We start from the raw sequence: 18,062 nt of genomic DNA, 5'->3' as shown, positions 1-18,062 counted from the left end.
ACACAGCCAAACAACTGGAAGTAGAAGTGTGGTTTAAACAGTAGAGTGCCAGCCTTGAGTGGAAAAGCCAAAGGAGAGCTTGAGGCCCTGAGTTCAAGCACAAGTCTCAGCATATAAACTAAAATAAATAAATAAATACAGAAAGAGTCAAGTACCAGTGCCTCATGCCTATAATCCTAATTATTCCAATGGTAGAAATTGAAAGTATCGTGGTTTGAGGTCAACCTGGACAAAAAGGTTTAGAAGCTCTTCCTCTCCCCATCCTGTGTCAACCAACAGCTGGATGTTGGCATGTGACTTTATTTCCAGCTTTTTCAGGAAGCATAAAGAGGGAGCTGAGGTCCAAACAGGCTAGTCCAAATAAAAGTGAGACCCAATCTCTCTGTCTTTTTGTCTCTTTGTCTCTCTGTCTCTCTATCTGTCTCTGTCTGTCTGTCTGTCTCTCTCTCTCTTTCTCTCTCTCTCTCTCTCTCTCTCTCTCTCTCTCTCTCTCTCTCTCTCACACACACACACACACACACACACACACACACACACATACACATACACCCAGGCTCAAATCCCTATTTCTTTGCTCCAAGAATATGACCGTAGGTTTTTTTTTTTTTAAACTGTTCTAAACTGGGTTTCCCACCAACTTGGGAACTGTAGTTTAAATGAGATAATATGCAAATCTCCTGCATGGTATAACTACTCCCCTCGTCTCCATATTTTCTTATTTCTATCCACTCTGTACTTTTCTGTTTTCTTTCTTTCTTTTGCTGTAAACTTTCTCAAATACTTTGCAGAAAGAGACACATTTTGATTTTTAGTTCCCTTCCCTCCAGGTGCCATAACCGGAGCTGAGCACAAGATAAAAGAACAGCTCTAGGCATCGACTTCAGCAAAATTAAATCTATTCTTGGACTCAAAAATTTTCTGCTTTTTCACAACTAAATAATAGCAGGTTTTATAATTGCATCTTGTATACTCTAATAAACTTTCCTTCGGGGCCTCTGTTTCTGTCTTATGATTTTTTATTTTTTAGTGTAGAGGTAATTTTAAAGAAGTATTCTCTCCCTCTCCCTCTTCCCCCATCTTTTCCTGTGTGAAATGGTACTCACTCACAACATTCCTCAGGAAAAGTGTTAATGTCTTTGTCAGATAGGAGCTGACAATGATAGAGTAGCAATTTGTGTCTCCCTGTAGCCTTTCCAAAACAAAACACACACACACACACAAATCTAGCTGTGTGCTGATGGAGGCTCATGCCTATAATTCTAGCTATTCATAAGTCAAGAAGACCATAGCTTAAGGATAGTTCAGACAAAAAGTTCACAGGATCCCGTTTCAACCAACCAGTAGCAGGGCATAGTGGTGTGTAGATATCATCCAAGCTATTTATATAGGGAGCATAAACAAGAGGATTGCAGTCTAGGCAAGCCCTGGCAAAAGACTGAAACTCTATCTCAAAACTAACTACGGCAAGAAGAGCTAAAGGCATGGCTGAAGCAGTAGAGTGGCTGACTACCAAGTACAAAAGCTCGGAGTACAAGCACCAATACCACTGAAACTTACCCCATACATGATAATATGCTCCCTCCCCCCAAAAGTGATGGTTTTTCTACTTTTAGGACCCTATCTTTTTATAGAAGGTTCTGATTTTGTTAATGTGTATACTGCATACAAGATCATGCACCACATTAAATACACAAAGGCTGTCCCAGAAATTAGAAAACAATGGATCAAAAACACTTCCCTAAATTCAAAACATTTCCACAATGATGCAGTTAGGCTGGAAAGCAAAGGAAGTAGACAAAAAATTGGTAGGTTTTGTTTCTATTCAGACTCTGTTAGAAAAAAGGAAAAATCCAGCCCAGGTAATTTTTCTCCTTAAGAAGTTGACCTCCCCACAAAGTGTTTAGGTTATTTTCATTGGGTCTACTTTCTTGAGGGACAATAAAAAAATCTGTGCTTCCAATAGGCCCCAAACTGGAGGCTGATCATAACCAATGGTTGAAAACTTATAAAATGTTTCTAAATAGAGCTCTTACTACAATTATCATACCTATCACCAAAGGTAAAGGATAATGAAAGACATTTGAGTTATTTGATGGGATGGCTCAAGTAGTGGCCATTATTCCAGGCGAGTGTCATTCACTCCAATTCAGTAATGATAGACAAATGCCCTCTTTCCAGTAGCATTCCCATGGATGCCTTTGTTCTGGTCTTATAAACAGTGATCTCTCATATAGTTTGACAGTTACAAGAGAACTGCCTGATATTTTAGGGAATGCTGATAAAAAGAAAATCCAACAACAGAATTGCTAACTTCAACGAGAGAGAAAACACTATAATCTTTTTGAGCCCTGATTGAAAGCACATGGATAAAAGTCTTTCAGCTTGTTCAACACTAATGCAAAAATAGCCTGCTCAGTCATAAACCTTACAGGTAAAGGAAGCCTTTTCCCTGAGTGTTGGTTTGTGGGACACCTCTATAAGTTACACCTGCAGTTTGTTTTGAGCTTGTTTTGTTTTGGTGCCAATCCTAGAGCTTGAATTCAGAGCCTGAGCATTAGCCTTGAGTTTTGTTTTGCTCAAGGCTAACACTCTACTACTTGAGCCACAGCTTTACTTCTGGCTTTTAGTAGTTAATAGGAAATAAGAGTCTCTCTGGCTTTCCTGCTTAGGCTGGCTTCAAACTGTAACCCTTAGATCTCAGCCTCCTGAATATCTAGGATTACAGGCATGATCCATCAGGGCCCAGCTGTACCTGCAGTTTTAACTCTACTCAGAAACCTGCAGGGCCATGAGTAGGAGCAACTTGTAGGGCCTGTGGGGAGAGGGAGGAGGATCTGGGTGATATGAAGGTCACTTGACTAACGGCTAGCTCCCCACACCATACATTTAGGTCGGCCTTCCTTCCTAAAGTAGATTGGCCTCCTTCCTAGTAGTAGATTTCATTTATTGATCTCATACTATATTAATAAGTCAGTTTGCACAAACTCATTAAATTCTAACAATAGCTTCTTCACATGTGAAAACCCATAGAGATTAATTGGATACACAGATGGGAAGCTGGTAGGTGTGATACCAACTTTGATTATGGTTTGCTCTAGCTCATAATTATAAACTTAACTATTGCATTTAGTTCTAAATAGTTTTCAGTCAACATAACACTGTGATGTGTGATTAGTCCACTTAGAGTGTATATAAACTGGAGAATTCTTTCTCCAAGAGCAGGCTTTCCATTTGGGAGGTTTTACAAAGCTGTGGACAGAGCCCCTGGAGAACCATCAGTTTCCAGAGACCTTCTCTGAGTAGCTCAGAATAGCCTGGGTGCCTTGAGGTGGGTGAGTGGGTGGTTTGGGCATCCTTGGGCTTAGATGCTCAGCCTGTCTTACTGACAGTGACAAGGATAATTTCTAATAGCATCATGCCCCAGTGGAGTGATGAGATGGCTTTCTGGAACCTGGCTTCTCCACCCATCATAATTCTATAGCTATCATCAGAAGGGCCAGAGGACTTTTCTAAGGAGAGACATAAATAGCCTGCCACCTGGCTTTGAAGAACCAAACTCAGAATTCTACCATTCTGCTTTATCAGGCTAATGGACTTTTTATAAGTGTCCTGGTCTTTGAAGATGGAAAAAGTACAGGCCTAAATTACTGCCAAATAGACTTCTATAATTGGAAATGTAGGCTGGTACTGAAATCTGGTTCTCATGGCTGGTAAACAAGAAGTCAATAACTTCCATTTGATTGATATCTGTAATAAGCTACAGTCTCCACAATCTGAAGAGCATGACTTAACATTTTGGTAGGCCTTCATTGGCTCTTCTTAAGAACAAAAAATGTAATAGATGATGGAACAATATATGATTTTATAGCCAGGATTCCCCCCCCCAAGTGTACATTTAAACCCTAATTTTAGTATTCTTTGCTGATGAAGTCAAAATCACTTTTGTTGGTCTCAGATATATACATTCTTTATTATCTTTAATTATCTTTAAGTAGTTGTACAAAAGGGTTATCGTTCAAACTGTTTATGTGTACAATATATTTTGAGTTATATCATCCCTTTAATCATTCTCCCCCTTCCCTCCCACCCCAACCCCTCCCTTCCATTTTCTTAGTTTCATAGGATATGTATTGAATCTCATGACAGCATTCTCCCCCTTCCTCTCTTCATTTATCTAACCCCCCACCCTCTCCTTAGCCACTGCCCACTACATGCACCTCAAATCCCAGCGTCTTGGTATTCATTTTGTTGGACTGTGAATTAGTTGTTCTAAGGAGTTGATGCGTTTGAATCCTCTTCCTCATATACCAAAAGGATGCTTTTGCTTCCATTTCCCTAAGTTATCAATACCCACAAACCATTTATTTTCACCACATTGACTCTGCTCATTTTAAGAGCTCAATGTTGGAGACATTAAAAAAAAAATAGAAAAAAAGAACATGTATTTTGTTTCCATCAACTTCAATGTTTTCTATAATAACATTTTCTCCGAGGGAGACAGTTCTTTGAGATTGGATTTTATTGGAAATTGTGGTATTTGAAAAAGATTACTAGGATGTCTGAAATTCTTAATAGAAATTTCAGAGGGCCTGAGGACATTCCATAGATGGAAAGGGCAGCAAGTAGAGGAGCAACCCGCAGGGCCCACTGCTAATACCAGCATGCATGAAAGGGCTTGCATGTCCAAGCACTCAGCACCACTGAATGAGATTCATTATCAGTTATCCTAAACAGGAATAAACTGCATCCAACTGAATTGATGTCAGAGAACTACAAAAGTACAGCTTTTGTTTGGGGGTAGTTGTGTATTCAGGGCCATTCTACCAGTATCAGCTAGCCAGGCACTGGTGGCTCACGCCTGTAATCCTAACTATGCAGGAGGCTGAGATCTGAAGACCAAGGTTCAAAGCTAGTCCAGGCAGGAAAGTCTGTGAGACTCTTATCTCCAATTACCAAAAAAGTGGGAAATGGTGCCATGGCTCAAAGTGGTAGAGCGCTAGCCTTGAGTAAAGAAAAGCTCAAGAATAGTGCCCAGGCCCTGAGTTCAAGACCTGAGACCAGAACAAACGAGAGAGAGAGAGGAGAGACAGAGTGGGAGGGGAATAGGGAGAGGGAGGGGGAGAGGAAGAGAGAGAAATAAGAGAAAGAAAGAAGGAGAGAAAGAGAAAGAAAGAGAAAAGGAGGGAGGGAAGGAAGGAGGGAGGGAAGGAAGGAAGGAAGGAAGGAAGGAAGGAAGGAAGGAAGGAATGGAGGGAGGGAGGGAGGGAGGGAGGGAGGGAGGGAAGGCTAGAGGGTGTGGGTGAGTGAGGCAGAGACCCCAGGCGTCCCGGGGGCTCGTTCCTGCCCCCCCCCCCCAGCTCGTCCCTGTGTGGCCCCCAGCTAAGGCCTGCGTCCCCAGGACGATGCTGTGGGCAGCTCCTCGTCTTCCAGGAGGCCAGCTCACCGTCCCCCCCCCCCCACCCCACTCACGGAGCTGGCTCGCCCTCACCCTGACCCACCTCTCTGTCCCCACAGAATCTGTACCAGAACAGGTTTCTAGGCCTGGCCGCCATGGCGTCTCCATCCCGCAACTCGCAGAGCCGGCGCCGGTGCAAGGAGCCGCTCCGCTACAGCTACAACCCGGACCAGTTCCACAACGTGGACCTCCGCAGCGGCCCGCACGAGGGCCTGGCCCTGCCCCGCTCCACCAGCGACACCGACCTGGTCACCTCCGACAGCCGCTCCACGCTCATGGTCAGCAGCTCCTACTACTCCATCGGGCACTCGCAGGACCTGGTGATCCACTGGGACATCAAGGAGGAGGTGGACGCGGGGGACTGGATCGGCATGTACCTCATCGGTGAGTGGCCCTCCTAGCCCGGCCTCGGGCCTGGGGCTTGGTGTCCAGCCCGATCCTCCACACATAAGCTACCTACATTTTCATTGCTTTTATTATTAAGGAGCTTCACATTGTTATTATAAAGGTGACGGACCGAGAGGCCACAGTCACCTAAGTCAGGTAAAGAGTACAGTGTCACCTCTTCCCTCGCTCTTCTCCACAAGTTGCATAGTTCATTTTCAACATAGTATCTAGTGACTGCTGCATCTGTCCACGCTTTGTCCCTCCATTTCTGTTCCCCCTCCCTTCCAAAGACATAAACTAACAAAACAGAAAAAAGAAAACCAGCAACAAAGAAAAAAAAAAAACCTCTTGTTTCCATTTCCTGGAGCTCATGTCGATAAATATTATTTCGTATGATCAGATGCACATAGGCATTGTGCCTTTGTGTTCCTCCCTGAAGATTTTCCTCCTTTGATCTCACTGTGTGTGAATGCCTAGAGTTGTGTATAATTGATCATACCTTGGTGTATTTTAGATCTAGCTTCCTCAAATGTGAGAAAACATGCACCTTTTGTCTCTTTCTCTCTCTCTCTCTCTCTCTCTCTCTCTCTCTCTCTCTCTTTGTTTTGCCAGTGTTGGGGCTTGAAGTCAGGGCATGGGTGCTGTCCCTGAGCCTCTTTATGCTCAAGGCTAGTGTTCTACCACTTGAGCCACAGTGCCACTTCCGCCTTTTGTCTCCTTTCGCTTGGCTTACCTCACTTAAAATGAAGAAGGCCCTACTGGTGGCAAAGGCTTGTAATCTCTGCTATTCCTGAGGCAATGATAGGAGGATATGGCCTGAGGAAGCTGGAGCATTCACACACACAAACATACCCATCTTTAAGGTATCCTGGGGCACCTTCACACAGCTGGTGGGTGAGGAGGTCCTTTCTTCAAGGGAGGGAGCGCTGGAAGAACATGCTTGGGGAGGAAGAAGTGCACTCAGTGCAGAACTTACAGAGTGTGCAGGACAGCTGAGGGACTTTTATGCTCCCTGAAGAAGTGGCTAGGTCTGAAGCTCAACCAAAGTTGCAGGCCAGGAGTATAGATTGGAGGTGTTGGACCCTGGGTGTATGAAAGTTCATCCATGAATGGGAATATTAGAACATCCCTGTCTGTGAAAGGGGGGAGGAGGGGCAGAGTACCCTTTATAAAGATGACAGAGGAGGTGGTAAGGGGGTCGGACAAGTGGAAACACACAGCACAGAGGACAAGAGAAGAAGGTGGTGTGAAGAGGAAAGAGTTGTCAGTGATCTTGAGGATGGAAGGCCTGTGAATGAACCAGATCTGGTGTGAACGTGACATTTTGACTGAGCCAAATGCAACCACAACTCTATGTGTGGGAATCTCAATCTGACAGTTTGTGATTCCCTTAGTAGCTACACATAGATAACTGCGAAATTCCTTAATGCCAGCACTTTCAATGGCATGAAATCATTTCCCAATCCAAATGATCTGTGAGTCTCAAAAGTTCATCCTTGATAGAGTCCTTAGTACCTTCTGTTGAAGAGGCACAGCACTGTGCCCAAGCTAGAGCGGTAGGTTTAGACCTAGAAATGTAGGAACAGTGATTCCATCTAATCTGTCATTGCCAAATGAAGAGAAGCCAGTCTCATGGCTTCCATGGTCATACCGCAGCTTCCTCTGGCAACAGAGCTCATACTGCCCATGAAATGTGCTGGGTTCTGGGTCAGCTCCATTCCACAGCAGTGAGCCATTGACATGTCCGCAAATGGTATTCAGCATTGAGTGAGCTCTGAAGCTCTCCCAGCAACAATGACTTCCTTCTGCCAGAAGAGAATGAGGATATCCGAATGTAGAGAGTGAAGTGTGGGTTTACTCAAGACACTGCCACCAAGTTACCAGTGCTGTCCTCACCAGGACCATACGGACCAGTAATGGGATAACAGCATTAGCATCATGGTCACTACAAAGTGACATTTTGTTGCCTTCATTTGTAGAGTAATTCAAGATCCATGAAAGGAATCGATGAGATAATGTGCATTTTCTCCTGGCAATCACTATATGACTTCATTTGGGTTGACGTAGTTTTCTTTTTTTCTTCTTCCTTCCCTTCTTCCTTCCTTCCTTTCCTTCTTTCTTTCCTTACTCTTTCCTTCCTTTCTTCTTTTCTTTCTTTCTTTTCTCTCATTTCTCTTGTTTTTCATTCTCTCTTTTCTTATTTCCATTCTCTTCTTATTTCCATTCTCTTCTCCTATCTATCCTTTGGTGGTACTAGGTGGTTGAATTCAGGGTCTCATATTTGCTGGGCAGGTGCTTTACCCTTGATTCATGCCTCTAGTCCTTGTTTCTACTGATTATATTGGAAACAGGGTCCTGTTTCCAGCCCAGGTGAGAGCCTGGACTGTGATCTGCCTATTTTAGGCTTTCTACCTTAGCTAGGGTGACAAGCAGGTGCCCCCATGCCCAGCTTCTGCCACTGAGAGAGAGTCTCATAGATTTTTTTTCTACCTGGGTTAATCTGGAACTGATTCTACTGATCTCAGCCCCTCATGTATCTAGGATTACAGATGTGAGCCACTGGTATTCAGTTTTTTCAAGGAGCTTTATTCTCCAGATGCATTGTGACAAAGATTTCTAATGTTCAGCTTAGCCTTGACCCTTAGGTCTATGCTTGTTTTAGTTGTACACGGTAAACAAAGACTTCTATCCAAACTAAGAGGCATTTGGAGAGTGATTTTTAATAATGTGGAAGAAGATTATCATTTGATAAAAAAAAAACTACCAAGGCATATTTATTAAGAATCAGTATTTTCAGTAGTTTTGTAAATATTCAGTAGTACCTGCTTAACTTTCAGTTTTGTATCCAGGGTTAAGATTCAGCAATGCTCATGCCTTATTCAGGCTAAGGAAACAGACTAAGGACACACAATTTGATGGATACAATTGATATCTCTAATTATAAAAATAATAAGGGACTATCTATCCCAATATTATTACCTCTTCATTTTATATCCTAGTATTTTTTTAAACCTAGTATCTTTGATTTCGTTTTAATGTTACAAGTTTGCTTTTTTTTCCTGGTTATAGGGCTTGAACTCAGGGCCTGGGCACTGTCCTTGAGCCTCTTTGGGCTCAAGGCCAGCACTTTACCATTTGAGCCACAGCAACATGTCCAGTTTTCTGATTGTTTATTGGAGAGAAGAGTCTCATGGACTTTCCTGCCTGGGCTGTCTTTGAACTGTGATCCTCAGATCTCGGTCTCCTGAGTACCTAAGATTACAGGTGTAAGCCACCAATGCCCAGCTCTGTTATAAGTTTTTAAAAGTATACGTTCCTTCTACTTTATTGGAAGTAGTTTCTAGATGTGAAGTAAATGCGCAATTAAAATCATGCAAATATAATTGAATAAAGTAGGCATAATATTCTCATAATTTGTACAAATGTTTTTTATTAATATACAGGTTTAATAAATCACATTCATTATTATACGATCCCATCTTAACACCATGCTAAAATCTCTCCAGTAAGCTGGGTGCCAGTGGCTCATGCCTGTAATCCTAGCTACTCAGGAGGCTGAGATCCGAGGATCATGGTTCAAAGCCAGCCTGAGCAGGAAAGTCCATGAGATTCTTATCTCCAATAAATCACTAGAAAACTGGAAGTGGTGATGTAGCTAAAGTGGTAGAGCGCTTGCCTTGAGCTGAAGAGCACGGGTATAGTGCCCAAGCCCAGAGTTAAAGCCCCACAACAGACAAAACAAAATTCTCCAGTAAAATAATAATATAACAAAATAATAATAATCTAATAAAACCAGACATAATCATACATGCAAACTTCCTCAAGAGAAGATAACATGGAGAAAAATTAAAATTCAACAGTTTCTGATATTGCGTTCTTGAATTATGTCCATAAACTGGGGGCTTAGGATATACATTATCTCTCTGTACTTGCTAGGTTGTTCTACTCATGTGAAATTAGAAGCTGTAGTCTGTATCAAATTGACTTGTTGGAACTTCTGTAAGTGTTCAATGCTCTGTGTGTGTGTGTGTGTGTGTGTGTGTGTGTGTGTGTGTGTGTGTGTGTGTGTTTGTGTGTGGTATTGCATTAAGTCGAACACATACTGAAATCACATCCCAACTTAGTGTAGTTCTGTGATAATTTTAGCAACTTGCAAGAATTGTTACTCTGTTACAAATTGTGGAGCAGGAGGTAGGGTTTTACATAGCAGAAGAAATGAATATTATCCAGAGAATATAATCCTGTTTAGAGGGATTGAATGCATCTCTTTATGTTCTCTATAAATTGCATAATGGCTAGATTTTAAATAGTGCTGGCATAAGCTAATGTTTCAAGTTATTATTAAAGGTTTTGCTCATTAATTGTCATGAGTTTTAAAATATGAAGCCCCACTTTTAAGCCCAGACTCTAAACAGAAATAGCTTCTTACTAGAATTTGATACTATCTTAGAACTACTAGTCCAAGTAGTCAATTTCATTATCACAAGAAAAAGTTAGAATATATACCAACATTATTGGCAGAAATTCAGAGACAGAGACATTAAATAAACTGCCTAAGACCCTGCAGTAATGGCAGAGGTAACCTTCCTACCAGTGTTGCTCACAATGAGACAGAGACAGAGACAGAGAGAGAGAGAGAAAGACAGAGAGAGAGACAGAGAGACAGAGACAGAGAATGAGAGAGAGAGAGAAAGAAAGAGAGAGAGAGAGCTTTGCCTTGACACAGAACACAGAGCAAATAAACTCCAGGTGGGGTCTGGGGAGCTGCCATTGCTCCAGTGGCAGGGGTCATGGTTTGGCCCACTGTTCTCTTCTCTCCCATCTCTTCCTCTAGGGCATGATCCAGCCCACTAGAAGTGTAGGGCCCACACACCTGTTTAGTCACATTCTGAATGCGAATTTGCTCTCTTCATTTAGCCAGACTAAGAAAGTGGATGTGAAATGTGGAGGCTTGAGAGACCAGGCTTTGTCGAGAGCTGGGACCTAGTGCCAGCAAGCATTTTGCCAGAATCATGGGCAGCTTGGGCAGTGATGTGGGTGTTGATGCAGAGACATCTTTATAGCAGGAGAAACCACTGTCAGAACAGCCTGCTCCTCTCCCTGGATTATAGCCACTGACCTCACACCTCATACTCATCAGGTACTGGCATGGCCTTTCAGAGCAAGGCAAAGGAGCAGCCTTGTTGAGAGCCAGTTACAGTGTCATACTGAGGGGTGATGTTGTAACCAGAATTATAGGATGAAATGCTCTGATTCTGAGGTTCCGGGAAGATGGCGGAGGAGAAGCTGGAATCTGAACAAGCTCTCGCATAGAAAGCAGTTTTAGAGTTCCAGTGAATAGTCCTAAGCCAGAGAATTACACCAAGTGTGCCATCACAGGACAGAGAGTTAGACAAGAGAGGGAAAGCCAAGGCAAGAAGACACATCTGAGCGCTTGCCAGCAGCCGTGGCGGTGGCGGCGGCAGGGTCGCAGCGGAGACCGCAGCCGCGGCTATACCTGAGCGCTCACACAGAGTCTGGGACAAAGAAGCCAGACGCAGCGGGCGAGCGGATTCTACTCAACACCAGCAAGAACCGACAAGGAGCGGACAACTTCATCCTGCACTTTGCAGACCAGAGACGACCCAGGATCCAAGACTCGGCGTGAGTAGAAGCCCGACGTCCTCACTCCTTCTCAGGGAGCAGAGGAGGGAAGGCCACCCCTCCCCGCCCCAGCACTGGTGATCTCCATCTTGGATACCTACAAAGCTCGGAGGAGCTGCCAGCTCCAACTCAGGCCTTGGAATAAAACGAGTCATTTAGCAGGTCACAAGAACTTAACGGCGAAGTGACCTGCCAGACTCAGCTCCATCCAGGGAAAAGTCACCCAGCTCAGGCACCAGCCATTGGAGTGGCTTTCCTCACTGGGTAACCAGAGCCAGAGGCTGCCCCTCCCTCTAGCAGCCTCAACAATCAATTGAAAAAACGGAAACCCTGAGAATGGCTCCAGGCTGGGCTCTGTGAGTTTTTTCACAAAATAGCCCCAGGGAAAAGCTACTGATTGTTGAAAGGCCTCAACTCTACCCAGAACCTAGCCTCACTACTGCATCCCCCTCTTTTGTGATTCTCAAAGCAGATCACCATCCCATTAAACTAATCTGGGAGGGGGATCTCAAAATCTTGGGTAAAGCAGAACATTTTTCTGCCTGTTCGAACAAACTGACTTAAGAAACCAATCAAGCCACAGGACCTCAAGCTGACCAGAAACTCCAACAAGAGGCTGGTTACAGACAAAAGGGAGATACAGGATTCTTCCCACCCCTCCCAAAAAAAATCAAAAAAAAAAAAAAATCAAAGAACTTTTTTTTCTTCTTATTCTTCTTCCTTTCTTTTTCTTTTTTTTTTTTTCTTTTTTTTGGTACCTTATATATATAAAAATTTTTTTTCCTTTTCTAAAAATTTTATTAGTCTTTAATTTTTGCCTTTTTTGAAAAAATAATTGTTTTCCAGTAACTTTTTTTTCCTCTTATAATTTTTATTTTAGGAATACGTGAATGTGCGTTTTCCTTTCTTTTCTTGTCTTCTTTCTCTTTTTCTTTCTTTCTTAACTATCTTTTTGTTTTTTGTCTAGCTCTACTGAACTTCTGATCTTTTTTTCTCCCTTTCTTATCCTTTTAGCCTTTTCCTCTCTTTTGATCTTCTTTATGTGACTTAACTCTTGTCCTGCACATCCTCAGATAAACCCGTAGTTAACTAGTAGACCCTATCCCCCATTGTGTACACACTTAATCCACAAATTTATTACTCAATTCAAAACCTCTGAGACTTAAATTCCTTAATAGCAGTACTACCTCTTTATACCTAGATAATATTTTAAGCATTTTTTTAAGTTTTTCACTTCTCCTCTATGTCCCTTCCCTTCTCTTAATATACTCACATGCCTCTCTAAATAGATGGTCTTTTAATCTCCATAATAATATTAATTTTTACGTTTCTATTTTTTTCTGGTCTCTTTTCATTTCCCTTTCCCTTTCTTCTTTTTCTCTCTCTCTCTACTTGTATCCTACCCAACCTATTTCCTGCATAGGGATTAGGACATAGTTAACTCTCCCCACACCAATCTATTCCTATTTTTTACCCACATCTCTCCCTAACCCTAATAATTTCTGGTTTTCCAAATTCTTCTCTGCGGTTCGAAGCCCATTAACATATAGTTGTTTGATGTTGAATAGATGTATCTGTTGAACTAGATTGTATCTGTAGACTATTGACTGTACAAATGCAAACTTTGGTTGATGATTGCCTTAAGATAGTGTTCTAGCACAAAACTGGTGCTATTTTCATCTCAAATGGGCAGAGTAAGCCGGAAAAACACAAGAAAAATGGCAAATCCGGATATCTCAATTCCCAATCTTGATAATCAGGGGTCAGAACAGATAATGAATAATCCAGAGGAGAGTTCCCAAATAGCTCTACAAACACTGCTGGCAAACATGATAAATGAGAAGTTTGACAACTTACAAAGGACTCTGTATGAGCATGAAAGGGAGAGAGAGGAGGCATCCCAAAAGCTTATACAGGAATATCATAAGCGTGAGGAAGCTACTCAAAAACTGATACAGGATTTGCGTGAACAACTTGAGAATACTCAAAGAGAAAGGGAGGAATGGCGTGAGCAGGCTGAGAACACTCAAAGAGAACTGCGGGAATCCCACGAACAGGAGGAAAGAGAACTACAGGAATCCCACAAACGGGAGGAAGCTAATCAAAGAGTAATACAGGAATTGAGAGACCAGGTAGAGAATACACAAAAATCACTAAAGGCATTCATGGAATCCATTAACAAAGAGCTGAAGGAAGTCAGGGAGACCACAAAGGGAATGCTGAATGGAACCCAACAGAAGGAATGGGAGTCCAAGGAAACCATAACCAATCAACTAAGCAATTTGAGGACAAACACTGAACACCAAATTAAGGAAGTAAAGAAATTCATACAAGACCTAAAACAGAGCTTCAACAAAGAACTTGAAGCTGTCAAAGCTGACCAATTAGAAGGAAAAGAGATAAAAAACAAAGTAGAGAGTCTTGACAGCAGGTTAGACCATGCAGAAGATCGAATCTCAGGGATTGAAGACAGCCTAGATATTATAGAGAAAGAACATACAACCATCCAAGACAAGTCCAAGAAATATGATAGATCTATCCAACACCTGGAAGACACCATCAGAAGGCCTAATCTAAGGATAATGGGTGTAGAGGAGCACCTAGAAACAGAAGTTAATGGTCTAGGAAATTTGTTTAACAGGATCCTAGCAGAGAACTTCCCAAACATACAAAAAGATAGGCCTATTCAGATACAAGAAGCTTTTAGAACCCCAAATAGACCAGACCAGAATAGGACATCCCACCGTCACATTATAATCCACACAGGATCAACTCAGACCAAGGAAAAGATCCTTAAAGCTGTCAAGGAGAAAAGGGTAATCACCTATAAAGGAAAACCAATTAGAATCACCTCAGATTTCTCAGCAGAGACAATCAAAGCAAGAAGAGCCTGGAATGATGTATGCCATGCCCTAAAAACAAACAACTATCAACCAAGAATACTGTACCCAGCTAAACTCTCCTTCATAACTGAAGGCCAAATAAAAACCTTCCATAGCAAAGAAAAATTGAAACAATACATCTCCACCAAACCAGCCCTACAAAAGATTCTTAAAGATGTCCTACACATAGAAAACCAACAAGACCGCAACAAAGGCCAAGAAACTGCACCCAAACTGAGAATCCAAGAACCATAGGAAGAACCCAGTTTTTGCAGCCCCCAAGAAGGTGGAAAACATGGCAGGAACTCCCAAATACCTCTCAGTCCTATCTCTTAACGTTAACGGACTGAACTCTCCAATTAAGCGACATAGACTGTCTAGTTGGATTAAAAAACAAGACCCTTCTATCTGCTGCCTGCAGGAGTCACATCTTGCCCATAAAAACAAACACATTTTCAATGTTAAAGGCTGGAACAAAATCTACCAAGCAAACAGCCCCCATAAACAGGTGGGAGTTGCAATCCTAATATCAGATAAAATAGACTTCAAATTAAAATTCTTGAGAAGAGATAAAGAAGGTCGCTACATACTAATTAAAGGATCTCTCCTTCAGGAGGATATTACAATTCTAAATATCTATTTGCCAAACAATGGAGCACCCAAATTTATCAAAGAAACACTACTTTCCCTCAAATCCCATATAGATCCAAAGACATTAATTGTTGGGGATTTTAACACACCACTCTCCCCACTAGATAGATCAACTTGGCAAAAACTCAACAGAGAAATCGCAGATCTAAACAGCTGCATAGATCAACTAGACTTAACAGACATCTACCGTACATTTCACCCAGCAGCATCAGAATACACGTTTTTCTCAGCAGCACATGGAACGTTTTCTAAAATAGACCACATTTTAGGCCACAAAGCAAACTTGTCTAAATTCAGAAACATTGAAGTTATACTTCGCATCCTCTCTGACCACAAGGGAATAAAATTAGAACTCAACACCAAAAGCCACCAAAGAAAGTCCGGCATCACATGGACACTCTGCTGAATCATGAGTGGGTCATGGAAGAGATTAGAAAGGAAATTAAAATGTTCATGCTATTCAACGAAAATGAACACACAAATAACCAGCTCCTCTGGGACACAGCAAAGGCAGTACTCAGAGGCAAGTTTATAGCTCTGAGCTCCTACATCAACAAATTGGAGAGATCTGAAACTAACAATTTAATGACACATCTAAACCTCCTTGAAAAAGAGCAGCAAGATAAACCCCAATCCAGTAGACGGAAAGAAATAATCAAAATTAAATCAGAATTAAATGAATTAGAATCCAAAAAACTATAGAAAGAATCAACAAAACAAAGAGTTGGTTCTTCGAAAAAATTAACAAAATTGACAGACCCTTAGCAAATCTTATCAGAAAAAGAAGAGAACACACCCAAATTAATAAACTCAGAGATGAGAATGGAAACATCACCACGGAAACAACCAAGATTCAGAACATTATAAGGAATATTTCTCAAAACTTTATGCTAATAAGTTTGAGAACTTGACAGAAATGGACCTCTTCCTAGCAAATATTGACATGCCAAAACTAAACCAAGATGAGTTAAACTATCTTAACAGGCCCATATCAAGCATTGAAATAGAAACAGCAATAAGAGACCTCCCAGCTAAGAAAAGTCCAGGACCAGATGGTTTTACAGCGGAATTTTACAAGGCCTTCAAAGCAGAGCTCACACCAATACTCCTCCAACTCTTCAATGAAATTGAAAGAGAAAGCTCACTACCGAACACATTCTATGAAGCCATCATAACCCTCATCCCAAAACCAGGCAGGGACTCATCAAAGAAAGAGAACTATAGACCCATTTCTTTGATGAATATTGATGCAAAACTTCTCAACAAAATTTTGGCCAATCGACTTCAACAATTCATCCAAAAAAATCATACACCACGATCAAACAGGATTCATTTCAGGGATGCAAAGCTGGTTCAATATACGCAAATCAATTAATATTATTCATCACATCAACAGGAGCAAGTATAAGAACCACATGGTTATCTCAATAGATGCAGAAAAAGCATTCGACAAGATCCAACACCCCTTCATGATGAAGGTTTTGGAAAAATTAGGAATCATGGAACATTCCTCAATACAATAAAGGCTGTATATGACAAACCTACAGCCAGCATTATACTCAATGGTGAAAAACTAAAGCCATTTCCTCTTAACTCAGGAACAAGACAAGGATGCCCACTCTCTCCACTTCTCTTCAATCTAGTATTAGAATGCCTAGCTACAGCAATAAGACAAGATGCAGACATAAAGGGGATCCAAATAGGGAAAGAAGAAATAAAACTCTCCCTCTTTGCAGATGACATGGTCTTGTATTTAAAGAATCCCATAGACTCCACTCCCAAATTACTCAAGCTGATTCAAAACTTTGGCAAAGTAGCAGGTTATAAAATTAACCCCCAAAAACCAATGGCTTTTCTGTATGCCAACAATGAGAAAAGTGTGGCTGAAATTAGGAAAGCAACTCCATTTGTAATAGTCCCACAAAAAATAAAATACCTAGGAACTAACTTAACTAAAGAAGTGAAGGACCTCTATGATGAAAACTTTAAAATCTTGAAAAAGGAAATCAACACAGAACTAAAAAAATGGCAAAGCCTCCCATGCTCCTGGATTGGAAAGATTAACATTGTGAAAATGGCAATACTTCCCAAGGCTATCTACAAATTCAACGCAATACCTATCAAAATTCCAACCTCATTCTTCAAGGAAATAGAAGAGGCAATCCAAAAATTCATATGGAACAATAAAAGACCCCGAATAGCAAAAACGCTCCTCAACGGAAAGAACACTGCTGGAGGAATATCAATACCAAATTTCAAACTCTACTATAAAGCCATAGTAATCAAAACAGCTTGGTATTGGCATAAGAACAGACCTCAGGACCAATGGAATAGAATTGAAAACCCAGAAATGAACCTACAGACCTATAGCCATCTAATCTTCGATAAGGGAGCTAAAACAATAGAATGGAAGAAAGACAGCCTCTTCAGTAAATGGTGCTGGCAAAATTGGTTAACTACATGTAGAAAACTAAAGCTAGATCCTTATATATCACCCTGCCCCAGAATCAACTCCAAATGGATCAAAGACCTTGAAGTCAAAGCAGACACTCTGAAAACATTACAGGGTAGAATAGGAGAAACCCTAGGTCTCCTTGGCTCAGGCCGAAATTTTTTGAATAGAGACCTGGAAACACAACAAATCAAAGAAAGTTTGGACAAATGGGATTGCATAAAGTTGCAGAGCTTTTGCAGGGCAAATGACGTAGCTAGCAAGATCAATAGAAAGCCCACGGATTGGGAGAAGATCTTTACTAGCCATACAACGGACAAGGGTCTCATATCTAAAATATACTTGGAACTCAAAAAATTAAACCCCCCAACAACAAATCCTCAAAGAAACAACTGCCCAATAAATATGTGGGCGAAAGACTTAAAGAGAAACTTCTCTGAAGAAGAAAGAAGGATGGCCAATAGACACATGAAGAAATGTTCAACATCCCTAGCCATAAAAGAAATGCAAATCTAAACAACATTGAGATATCACCTCACTCCAGTTAGAACTGCAAAAATCAAGAACTCTAACAACAACAGATGCTGGAGGG

At 41.5% G+C, this 18,062-nt stretch overlaps 1 protein-coding gene across 1 annotated transcript in view; it reads left to right on the top strand.

Moving 5' to 3' along the window:
• Positions 1 to 5,520: 5,520 nt before the first annotated feature.
• The window catches only part of Hecw1 (HECT, C2 and WW domain containing E3 ubiquitin protein ligase 1), a 173,418-nt gene continuing 160,876 nt past the window's right edge, over positions 5,521 to 18,062 (top strand). Inside the window, exon 1 of the mRNA XM_042694973.1 lies at positions 5,521 to 5,839. Coding sequence (XP_042550907.1) covers positions 5,551 to 5,839 — 289 coding nt within the window. The 5' untranslated portion in view covers positions 5,521 to 5,550. The remainder of the gene's footprint in view (positions 5,840 to 18,062) is intronic.

Source organism: Dipodomys spectabilis, unplaced genomic scaffold (assembly GCF_019054845.1).
Source record: "Dipodomys spectabilis isolate Male_0828 unplaced genomic scaffold, ASM1905484v1 ptg000178l, whole genome shotgun sequence".
NCBI classification, from domain to species: Eukaryota; Metazoa; Chordata; class Mammalia; order Rodentia; family Heteromyidae; genus Dipodomys; species Dipodomys spectabilis.
The sequence above is the reverse complement of the archived record's forward strand: the minus strand, read 5'-3'. Positions and strand labels throughout refer to the sequence as shown.